This window comes from Eupeodes corollae, chromosome 1, assembly GCF_945859685.1.
Source record: "Eupeodes corollae chromosome 1, idEupCoro1.1, whole genome shotgun sequence".
NCBI lineage: Eukaryota > Metazoa > Arthropoda > Insecta > Diptera > Syrphidae > Eupeodes > Eupeodes corollae.
The window spans coordinates 138,737,516-138,750,505 of NC_079147.1; the positions used below are offsets into that span (position 1 = coordinate 138,737,516).

At 33.8% G+C, this 12,990-nt stretch overlaps 1 protein-coding gene across 1 annotated transcript in view; it reads left to right on the forward strand.

The window, feature by feature from the left end:
- Positions 1-10,850: 10,850 nt before the first annotated feature.
- LOC129939174 (zinc finger protein rotund-like) overlaps positions 10,851-12,990 on the forward strand; it is a 73,149-nt gene continuing 71,009 nt past the window's right edge. The window contains exon 1 of the mRNA XM_056047078.1: positions 10,851-12,743. Coding sequence (XP_055903053.1) covers positions 12,168-12,743 — 576 coding nt within the window. The 5' untranslated portion in view covers positions 10,851-12,167. The remainder of the gene's footprint in view (positions 12,744-12,990) is intronic.

Genomic DNA, 12,990 nt, shown 5'->3' on the forward strand with positions numbered 1-12,990 from the left:
CTGTCGAATTTATGCTTAGATTGATTTGTCATTTCACTTCCTCCAGAAAAACGTTTGCAAATCGTGCTAATTTATTAGTAAAATAATGGTTGCAGTTTGCTCGACTCATCAAAACAATAAATGTATTGTAGAAATCTTTTGTTGGACGCAATATCTCATTCATCGTGGGCCTTTGGCTTGGCCTCTAGGATCATACGATATAACACAGCTAGAGTATTTCATTTGAGATTATGTGAAGTCGCTTGTTTACGCAGATAAGAACGACGTCTTGAAGGAGGATATAAGTCACGTTATTGCTGTCATACGACCCTGTTATTGCAAAACACTATTACAAAATTCTAACTCTCGGCTTGAATTTATTAGATCCAGCCTCCACCTGCCCGAAATCATTTTTAAAATATAATGAAAAATCCATATGTATTTTTGTAGTAAGGCTAAATTCCTGATCTTAACATTAAATTATATGCATTTTATTTCTCTTGAAAACCACACGTCTAAAAACCTTCCTTTACAATATGCTATATTTTTTTTGATGTATGTACTGAGAAATGACAAAAAGTGTGCATATGCATAAACTTAAATTAAAAATTTGTTAAATTATCGCGTATACGTCCTAGTGTAAGGGTATTGATTGAAAAACTGAAGTTTTTGTTTAAAATGTTGTTATTTTCGACTAATTTAAAAGAAAAATATTTTTGAATTAATATTTATTTTAAAAATAGTCAAACTTTTGGAATTTTTGTAAAAAATGTTATACACTATTTGTCTCCTAAATTTTGAACGCCAAATACATGCCTATAAGTTTACAAGACATTGAATTATTTAAAAATTTGGTGTTTTTAAATATGCAATGAGTTTCCAATTTAAAATAGAATAACACTTGGACAAAGTTTTGTTTATAGAAACTAATTAATTATTTGGGATGCTTGTGCATTTACTCCACCAAGAGATTGATCCTTCGAAAAAAATAATGATTATTTCATTTTATGTGTGTTTTTTTCTTTGCAAATATTTTACAAAATACAAACATCTTAAAATTAAAAACTTCTTGGTTTCTTTAATCTTTCCTTTATTTATGTGTGTATATTTAAGGGATTGGCGTCAAAGTACCGAAGTGTCTTAGTACTGTATTTTAAAAGTATACGTACAAATTTTGTATTAAAAAAACCTGTATGAAGGAAATTCTGTATGGTAAAAATTACGTGGAACAAAAATCTTGTTTGTCGAAACTCTGTTCTTCAAAATGCTGCTATTAGTTTAAAAAATAAAAAGACACTGTATTATGACGTACAAAGTTTTGTGCATACAGCATTTTGACTTAAACTGATCTTAGTTTACAGTGTTTTGAAGTTCAGAATTTAGGAAATACGAGTATAGTACAGAATTTTGAACACACAGAATATAAAAAAATGTTTTTCGACCTGCTCCAATTGATTTTTAAAAATATAAAAAAAAAACCAAATTGTTTCGGAAGCTTATCTGAATAATTTTTCAAATATGATGAGAAGAAATGAAAGATGATGAACATGTCTAACACAGCACTGTTGGTTTTGGAAATTATTATAAGCTTAGACAATTCTTCCAGATTTCCAGCACTGACTCCTACAATCATATTCAACATAGTAGCCTAGAGAATTTCTGATGGGTTGTTCTAAGCCATTTTCTCATAGTTTATAACTTTACGAGTATAGTATAAAAACTCTCCAGTTAAAGAAAGAGTTCCTAAGAGAACCGTATACGAGAAAGCCAACTGGGACGGTCTTAATAATTACTTCAGGATCTTTAATTGGTCACTATGCTTCCTCGATAGTGACGTTGACGCCAGCGCTGATATGATCACAAGTTTGATTCTCCTGGGAATGTGAACTTGTATCCCGAATAGAGTTAAAAGCATAAGACCTAAGGAAAACGCATGGTTTGATGCGAGCTGTAAAGAGGTTATTAGGGTTAAGAAGGTAAGTTTCCGTTGTTTTAAAGCCAATCCAACTGAGGAAAACCGGAATAAGTTCAAGCAAGCCAGGAAGGCCTGCAACGCCCATATTCGACGGACCAAATTTTTACATGACCAAAAATTACGGCAAAAAATACTGCAATGTTCCAAAGGCAGTAAAAAATGTTGGTCATTTGTAAAAAACATGAGGAATTCTTCCTCTTCCTCGGTTCCTACGCTCGTTGTGAATGACACTCGATTTGTTAGCTCTTTAGAGAAAGCAAATCTCTTTGCTAAGCAGTTCGCCGCCAATTCAACGCTGTACTTGATCGAGTTATTGATTCTATGGGGCATATCTTTTTTCGCACTCGAGAGTCCTGTAGCGAGAGTCCTAAAAGATCTTAACATACATAAATCTGCTGGTCCGGATGGTTTCCCCGCTATTGTTCTGAAGAGGTGTTCTTCATCGCTGGCAAAACCAATGCGTAAACTTTTTCATCTGTCCTACTCCTCAGGTCTCGTTCCGAGCGGATGGAAAACCGCATTTGTCCAGCCTATTCCCAAAAAAGGCGAATTTTCCTCACCGTCTAATTGCCAACCGATTGCACTTACGTCCCTTCTTTCCAAGGTCATGGAAACGCTGATTAATTATCAGCTCAAGAAATATCTTCAAGAACGGAAGCTTCTTATTGACCGACAGTATGGCTTTCGTAGCAATAGGTCCACTGGTGATCTCATGGTTCATCTCACCGAACGGTGGAACAAATCTTTACATAGTTTTGGAGAAAGTAAGATTATTGCGCTTGATATTTCAAAAGCATTTGATAGGGTTTGGCATCAGGATCTCTTATTGAAAATGCGTGCTTTCGGTTTGCATGAATCCTTCATTGAGTTAGTAATTACCTTTCGAATCGTTCAATACAAGTTGTATTAGATGGATTCAAGTCTGAAAAACACAAAATAAATGCTGGTGTGCCCCAGGGCTCTGTTCTATCCCCAACACAATTTCTCATTTTTATTAATGATCTCCTGTCTGCAACATCTAATCCAATACATTGTTTCGCTGACGATAGTACTCTTAGCTTTTCTTATTCTTTTTCAGATTCACACCCCTCTTCTTCGGATGTGGAACTGCAACGACAAAATATGATAAGCTCATTAAATTTCGACCTAAAAAGCATTGTACAATGGGGAATAAGAAACCGCGTGTCATTTAATGCTCCAAAACGCAATGCTGTCTTGTATCGTTAAAGCGAAATATACCCCCTGCCATTATCCATAAATGGCACTTGCATCGAGGAAACTGAACATCTCGATATTCTTGGTATGTGTATCACCAACCACCTTTTGTGGAACGATCACATACGCGATGTCGCCGAAAATTCCGCAAGATGTTTGGGTTTTCTAAGGCGATGCAAGAAGTTTTTCTCCCCCTCTGATCTGGCTGTTATTTACACGACTTGTATACGTCCAAAGCTTGAGTATAACTCCCATATCTGGGCTGGTGCTCCTTCAACTTACTTAAGCCTCTTGGATAGTATTGAACGTAGAGCATTTAGATTCATTGGTGATATTACCATCATAAGATCATTTACGTCACTTGAACATTGTCGAAATTTTTCTTGTCTCAGCCTGTCTTACCGTTATTTCAATGGTTTATGCTCTAGAGAAATAGCCATTTGCATTCCTCCCCTTAAACAGTTCAACCGTAATATTCGCGCTTCTAGGAATGCTCATCAATATACCCTCGAGCCCACTTCGAAGTACAGAGATTCGTTCTTTAGCCGTACTATGCGAATGTGGAATGCCTTGCTACACTCTGTCTTTCCCAGCTATTGGAATATTCAGGAATTCAAAAAAAATGTGCATCGACATCTCCTTTCAACCCCTCTCTCCCTTTCCGAGTGCTCACACTGTGTCTACATAATAAGGGTAATATATCCCTTTGAGTGTGCGCTTATTATAAAAAAAATGTAGTAACCACTAAAAACAGGCCTAGCTTAACACATTGCTGTAGTTTATCAAATGAATGATTTTGACGTATGTGTTCTATGTATTCTTAGGATTTTAATATTGCCTGAGTTAACGCGGTGTTCTTGTTCCATGCATTTACCTATCTAAAGAATACAGGTTTTCCAATAAGTGGTTTCGTGTTGATATTTAATTACATTTTACAATATCATAAAAACTGAACAACGATTTTAGTCAAACAGGACGATATCGTTCAGTATCATATTCTTTTTCAACTTGATGTGCTTAAGTTTTATTGTCTTGACTGGGTTTTAAAGCAGTGCAGTGGCTTAGCACTTATCTTTCACGTAGCCCCAAAATAAATGGCATAAAGTTCTTATTAAACTTGCAGTATTGCTGAAAAAAACGTCATCCACGTCAAAATTTCCCGATTCCGGTCATAAAAATCCATAATCATAAATCGGTAGTGATATTTAATCATGATAACAAATACACCAGCCTAATTTCCGACTATAGTAAAGTCCACTTTCACTATATGCAAAATTCAGCGTATTATCGTAAAGATCAGGATAGCGCCACTAGTCAAAGTTTGAATGCCTTAAGACTAAAATCTTTATGCGAAATACGGTGTTGTTATCGTTTTGTGAAATGGTTAATTCAAGGGATCGAGGAGAAATCGATAATCCTGGTTTCTTTGTTGTCAACACTGCAGATTGTTTTTTGTTCTAGAGTGACGCAGGGAGTTTTAATTCTGCGCATTGATAAGTTGTTTAAATAGCTTAAATTTGTCAAACATTATTCAACCATTCCTGGCTGAGAGTGTACTTGACGAACATTCGAAATTTGCTTTATTTGTCGTTTCATTTTTAGTAATGTCATAGTTTTTACTTGTCAAAAGATGACAGCTTAAAAAGTGACAGCTGCTAAAATAGTAACTATAATAAATTGAAAATCCCTTTTTATCGTTATAATTCATCTCAAGGTTCCTTATGCTATCTAAAGACTCATCTACGAGTACGTGTTATGATATTTATTTTGGTGGACGCAGTTTTTCATACGCAAGATTTAAAATTGATTTCATTTCGAAATGTTATATATATTTAAATTATCAAAATATATGCACTTTTGTTGTTTCAGTTTCATTAGGGACATTAATGAAGCTTCTATACTTGAAATAAAAATAACAGTGCATTAAATAGAACAAAGTTTCCATATCCTTTTTTCAATTAATTGCATTTATATAATTTAATATTTTTTAATGAGAAAGCTTAGGTAATTGTATTCCAAAGAACACACATTTATACAGCATATCATTTTTTATCGTCAGGCAGAAAGCACTTTAGTCAGAAACTAGTAGCATATACTCGGTGAACTGAAGACGTTAATATTAAAACAAATATGAATTTTTCGGTTTCATTGTCTAAGTACTAAATTAAATATCTTGCAGTTGTTCTAGACTTAAGTTGTTAGTATTAAACGAAATACTGAAAAAAGGTTTTTGCACCAAATCAAAAACTTAAAATGCAAATTTTAACCTAACGCCAAAGAATTGTACACAAAAATACTAAGCTACTTTTTCCTAAAACTAAAAGGAAATAAATTTAAAGAAACACTTATGATTTTATTTATTTTGTCACATTGTTGCTTTTTTCTGTGCCCATGTGCTCAAATTCTACAAATTCAACAGGTGTTGGATGATTTCCATATAGAATTTGGCAGTGAAGAAATGTAGTTCAATTTTTTTCAAGAAAAGTTTTTTACGGTTTTCCATTTTTGCACTATGTTAAAAGCTTTGAATACCATCATGATGCAAACCCCCATACTTTCGCCTTGAAGCCAATCTTTCTATGACCATATGTAGGCAATTCCACATATTATGTATTTAAACCAACATCTCTGCTGGTATTTGCTTATTGTCCTTGACAACTATTATCCTCCCTCTTACCTCTTCGTGCACAGACATAAATCCACAACGTTCATATTTTCTAATTGAGCACCCAACAAAATCCCTTTGCTCTTCACTCAACACACCCCCACAATTCATTCCAACTCCAACCAACCTCAATGAGAGAGCCATTGTCCTATATCCAATTCACCACCCACCAGACTCAAGGAGCAAGGACTGCTGCAGTAACGTATAGGTAACAAAATGCTTCGAAAAACATACACTATCTTGGTATATCTTCCCCCAACGGACGCGACGCCCAACATCTCCCACCCCCTTTTAACGTTGGTTGCCGTATTAAGGCAACACGCTCCCTTCACTCATTTTGTACCAAGCCAAGACGTAAAAGGGAGGAATGGACACAACACCACCGACCGTTTTCAACAAAAAAATGTTTCTCCGAAAGGAAACAAAACAAAGTCTCGAGAAATAAAAATAAAAGGAAGAGAATTGAACTAAACATTTCAAAAGAAATGTTGGATAAAGAAAAACATTACCCACATACACACATATTACTCTTGTTGTTTTCTTTTTTTTTGTCTAAAGTGGTCGAACGAAAAGAAGAAAAAGGACGAAGATGCTCTAAGAAAAATGAAAACTTATATACATATATATGTGTATGTATGTGGAGTTTGTATATATATGTATACGAGTAGACATCTATACAGGGATATCGAAGAACCGACAACGACAACCCTATACTTTAACTGAAAAGAAAAAAAGGAGTAAAATCAACATCAAAATAAAAAGCACTGAAGGATAACAAGAAAAATACAGAAAAAAAATATTAAATAGTCTCTAAGGAAAAAATGTAGGAAAATGGAAAAAGGGAAATAACGGGTTTACATTTTTCTTGCATTTTCCACATAAAGAAAGTTATAGATTTATATAGGTAGAAGTCATTTGTACGGTGACTCACGATGGATTTCTTAGAAAAGCATATGGGAATCGGGCTTATTTTCATCTTAGACTTTTGTAGGGATAGGAAAGTGACTTGATATAATAATACTGCTTAAGATTTACCCCTCTAAATGCACCTTATGGGTGAAGGGGCATTTTTGGATAAACAAAAAACAATTTTGATATTTTGATCGAGCTTGACTTTATTAAGGTAGGGAATACAAAAAAGGAGTAGTAGAGAGTTTTGGGTAATACCATTTAATAGGGCTAACTTCCAACAAATTTTTAAAGGAGGTTATGACCATTTAATCAAAAAATGTGATCTGTGCTAGGCGTTAGTCACAAGTGACAAAAATTGTATGTGATATATTTTTTTTCGAATATGACGTTTCTGTCACAATATATTTAGAGCTTATAAGCTTACAAAGAAAATGGAACATTTGTTCAGTCATCTTGAATACAAAATAGGAGTAGTGGAGAGTTTTGGGCAATACCATTTAATATTTTGTTTCAAACTAACTTCCGACAAATTTTTAAAGAAGGTTATGACCATTTAATCAAAAAATTTGATCTGTGCTAGGCGTTAGTCACAAGTGACAAAAATTGTATGTGATATATTTTTTTTCGAATATGACGTTTCTGTCACAATATATTTAGAGCTAATAAGCTTACAAAGAAAATGGAACATTTATTCAGTCATCTTGTTTTCCTTTCTTGTGACTGAAAAAGCTAACGATTTTAGGCAACAAAAATTGAATATTGTCACATGGCAGTTATGTACTTTAATTTATAGTAATTGGAACCGCTTTTAAAATATTCCATGGTGACTGTTTTTGGAAAAATCTTATCGGGACCTTTTCAATCAGATTAAATTGAGTTGAATCACTCCTGGCTTTGGATTGATCTTACACTAAAAAAAAGTAAAGTTTTCGAATTGTTAATAAACGCTACTGTCTTATCATTATTTAGAGTTAATCATTGTTGAATTTATGACAGGTGTTTTTTAGATGTGGGTTATGAATCTGTCAATACTTTTTTCGGAATTGGTCTTTTTGACAGCTGTCAATTGATTTATGCTCACTCCCATTTTATTGTGAATGAACTTCTGAATAACTTTGCAAATCGTGAAATTATTATTACCAACATTATGGTTTGGTTCGCCCGAGACACAACGAAGTTATCAATTTATTGAAATAAACTTTTGGTGACTATTTTGTGTGAGGTTATGTCAGGTTGCTTGTCTACGCAGATAAGCCCCAGATGATTATCCCCTTGGAAGAAAATATTCAAAGATTTTTTGCTAAATACTACTACAAAAAGCGGTTGACAATTGGGCCTCTCGGCTGTAATTTATTTACACTACCTCGACAGCCACTTGCACGAATTCATTTTTGTAACATAGTGCCAAACTCTTGTCTTTACAATAAACCTAAGTTCTTGGAAATTATATTCTTCTTATTCTTGAAACCCAGACGTCTAAAAAAATTCTCTTAATTATTTACGAAGAAGGGGCTAGCTATATTTTTACAATATTTGCATTAAATTTTCTATCATGCATGTAGCTAGTGTAAAGGAAGGTGTACATAAAATGATGCCGCTTGTAAATAACTCTTAATTGACAAATGGCTTGTAATTGCTATGAAAAGAGATTTGAAAATACTAAAAAGCACATACAAATAAAGGAAATAAGAGCATCAGATAGCTTAAAAATATGAGTATTTAAAAAAAAATCCAATCTCTGTTAAAACAAATGTACAAATTTGGCAATGTAAATACTAAACTCTAACCACGAAAATTAATTCCTCTTTAAGATAATTTAAGTAACCCACACTTTACGGATAAGTTTTGTACTTTAAAATCTAAATATTAAGTAATAACAAATAATCACACATTTTTCATAATATCATTATTAGAGTAAAATAAATCGATATATGTACATAAGCTCTATAACTACGAATGCTAAAAACAACTAAAACCGTGGTTTTAAAGGCTAAGTTAACGCTCAATCCCTTAACGATAAATTGTATACTAATTTTGCAGATCAATCTTTTTCTTCTTGATACAGTTTAAATTATTTAAATATCTTATAAAGTTTCTAAACATTTTCAATGGTTATAATATTCTGTATTTAACTTTATATGAAGTTTTGGGCATACCTTGAATTTAATACTTTCATAGTTTTGTTACAAGAACAAAATTTACTTTCAATCTGATTTTCCTTTTTCTGTTGACAAAGTATTAAGCGTTTCTCTAAAAGGTCAATTTGAAATACTTAAAATCTAACAATTTATAAAGATTTTCGAATATTTTATAAAATACTAGAAATATTTCAACTGAATATCGAATAGATATAATAGATTTGAAAAACCATCACGAATTCTACGAGTATGTTATAAATAAAGATAATCTCAAAAAGCATTGTTTATATGTTTTTTTTTTAATTGATAAAGAATTATTTTGTATGCTATCAAAACCAATGTGGACCACAAAACTGGTAATTACTGTATAGGTTTAATAGTCTTAATTTTTTAGTTGGCAGTGTTAGTTTACTCAATACAGCTTTTAGATCTTTTGGTAAGTATTTAATAAGTTTTTGACGCACTTTTAGTTCAAAGTCGTTATACATTTCGTCATAATGTATCTTGCTTTTTAACGTTATTTTAAGGAAGGGGTTGGTGACATAAGTTAAAATCTTTAAGCAAAAATCAAGTACTCAATAATAAAATTAAATCTTCGGGTTTAATTGCACGATTCCCTTCTTAAACATTTGCTTTGAAGTAATTATTTGACCAGATTGGTATTTTTTTTAAAAAGCTACTGTAAATTTTCAAAAAAAAGTCTAAACTTTATTTTAATATTAAATGAAAAACATGCAATGTCTCTTGTAATAGTTCCAATTGTCCTAATTTTGAAGATGAGAACGAAATAAAAAAAAAATTGTGTAAGATTTGAGCAATTATAGAATTGATTCCCTGAAAATGTATTTTACGTAGACCTTATCTTTGGAGATATTATCAAACGGCATTATATTTTTGTGTAGACCTTATTTAATGGTGATTTTACTTTTCTAAGATTTTGAGAGTGTCCCCTTTAACAGATTATGCTCAAGTGAAATAACCAGTTCTACTCCCGTCAAGCAATTCAACCGTAATACTCGCGTCTCCAGCAGGTCTTATGGCTGAAACCCAAACACGCTTTAGGTCGTCTGCGTTACGATGCGCCCGCTTCGAGGTTGCTTTGAATGAATTTTAAATATAAATATTTGTAAAATGACACTTCTACCATTAGAAACTGATATTTTTTCTCAGAAGCGTTCAGTAAAACATATGAAATTTTTTAAATTTTTCTAATAAACAATAGTTATCCCTCTAACTGAAAATGTTTTTTATTTGTTGCCTTTTTTATACTCGTAGCTGTTGACGATGCAAATTTTCAGCAAAATTTAAACTAGAGCTTCCGTTTGGAGTCACATTACGTAATAAGCTGGAGCGTGTTTGTGTTTCAACTATTAATGTCTTGCATGAGCAGTACTTTACCGTATTCTGCTTTCCTTGTCATCGAAATATTCAGGACATCAAAGCCAATGTCAACCTTTTTTAATAAAATTGGCATTTTCATTAAATTATTTGCTGTTTTTTGTTTCATTATTCCAACATAATCTTAATTTGTAATATCTACCTGTGGCGTGCAGGTAAGTTGGTAGGCCTGTCTTGCTAAAGGCCTTGGTTTTAATCCCTGCTTGTGAGACATAAAGTTTTGTTTACGGCTATTGTGGGGAATTGACAAATTCTTCAAGAGTAATTCTTGTGTGAAAAGTGCTTTCTCAAATAAGTCGTTTGTTTTTTCTGACATGACTCGCATACAGGAGGGTTGTAAGTCAATAGACCCTAGTTTTCAACGGAATGTCGCGCTACCTAATTTATTTTTTTAATATTATTTAAATAGTACTGCGTTTAAAATTTTCAAAATCAATAGAACTGATAACATTCTTAAACCCACTGTATATGTGCACCACCGACCGCCACCGGCTGCTGCTGCTGCTCCGGCTTGTGCTGCAAGCAAACCAAGCAAAGGATATGTGTGCTCCTCGCCGTTTGCTTGTTGGTTGGAATTGAGAATCGAAAAAATATATAGTGAAAAGAAAGCAATCGCAAAATAACAAAATGAAAAAAATAAAAATAAAAATCAAAAGAAAAAGATAAAGAAAAATACAAATGCATGAAAAACCAAGAAAGAACGTTGAGAAAAAATGAAAATAGGAAGGTGAATCACAGGGTTGGGTTTGTTGGCAGTTGGGGGTTGATATGGGGTGCTCCATAGTAGCACACAGCAGCGGCAAGAGAAAAGTGCAAGCATGTATCCTTTCTTGGAAGCATGTTAGGTTTTTTTTTGTTAGAGAAACAGTAATAATATCATTGCATTCACAATCGTCGTCGTCGTCCTTCGGTACGGTTTGTCTCGTCTTCGTGACTCGTCTCTTCGCGAGTGCACCACAACACACCGCACTGCACTATACCATACCGCACCGCACATAAAATTGCTACTCTATCCCCCTTTATATCCTCTCATATATACGTACATATGTATATGTTGTATTATTACTAAAATAAAACACACAAAACAAACTCACATACAGAAAAAGGAAAATGCACCTTAAGAAAAAATCAATCCTCACTCGGAAACCAGTTTTTCTTGAAAAGGATACGTGTACGTATTGGCGCGCGGACGCCTCCATCAAACTGTCACCGTTCCATCGAAAATGCAAAAGTCCAAAGGCCTCGCCGCATCCACCTCCTTTGGCTAGCCACAATTCTAAAAGTTCCTAAAATAACAACAACCTAAAATAAAAAAAAAATAAAAGTGATAAAATGTGAAAAAATAAAAATCTCAGCCTCAACCTCTAACGAAAGTTCCTATATTTCAAGTGCAAGTTTCAAAAATATATATCTAAAAAATTTAAAAATAATATTTTTTATCTAGAATCTACTCGTAGTTTAAAATCAAATCCTATTTACAAAAGTAGTATAAGTCCTTAAAAAAATAGCATAGTTATAGTGTGTAAATGTTTGTATTCAAATTTATAATGTTAATTGCCACTTGATGGCGCTGTACCAAGGTTAAACTTGGCACACATTTCAAGTCACTCGAGTGGGCTGGTCGGTCACAGGGTGGAAAATAAAGAAAAAAGAAACAACTTTAGTTTTTTGCCTGCGAAAGTAAAAGTGTTGTTTTGAGTTCGGGTCTCTGTGGAGAAAGTTATTTCTTATTCCAACACCCTGGTGCTCCCTGCCCCTCTACGCCTTGTGCCTATGTAAAGTGCGATAAAAGTTTTGTGAGAGCAAAAGGATGCACAGTACAGAATGAAATTCATATGAATAAATTGTCTGTCCTACCGCCCAGGACCATCATCTGCACCAACTTATGGATCGAATGACATCATCTGCTGACCAAGACCGATGCAGTGGTGTTTTCGCCAAAAGGACCAAACGTGTAAACATCAGCGGTGATGAGGTGGTGGAGAATAATGACGAGCGCAACAGTTGTCGTTTGGGCTCAATTAGTCCGATTAGTGTCGTCGATGAGCAACAAAACGAATTGGATATTAAACCCTTTACCGGTGCCGGTGAAGCCCCTATGAGCATGGATAGTAGTGGTTCGAATGGTGGTGAAGGTGGTGTTGATTGTGGCAATATGGCAAGAGACTACCATACCGGTCAGTCACATCGCTTTTCGGTTGGATTTCATCCGAGCTATTGCCATGGAAAGACAAAGTCACCGTTCCTGCTGCCAGCTGAAATTTATAAAAGTTTATTTGCAAGTGCTGTCTTTCAACAGAAACAACACCAACAGCATCAGCAACAGCAGCAGCATCAACAGCAGATACATGAGGAGGATGATGAGAAGGAGAGTGTTGCACATTTTCCTAGGAATTTATTATTTTCCTGTCCAGATGTTCCCAAACGAACGGACTCGACTTTAAATAATTTAGAACCAAGAGTTAGTATTTCAAAAAGTTTTTTTGTTATTAACTTGTGAATAGATGAACTACATAGTTTAGAAATATTAAAACAATAATTTAGGTTTAGGTATAGGTATTAGATTCTCGCTTGTCAATTCACCGATTTCTTTAGCTTGAATATTGCGGAACATAATCGTTAAAGTGAAAGCATTCCATTTTCTTTGTATTCTCTCCTGCCCCTTAAATGATTTATTGGTAACATTATTTGTCACAACACCGGACAGG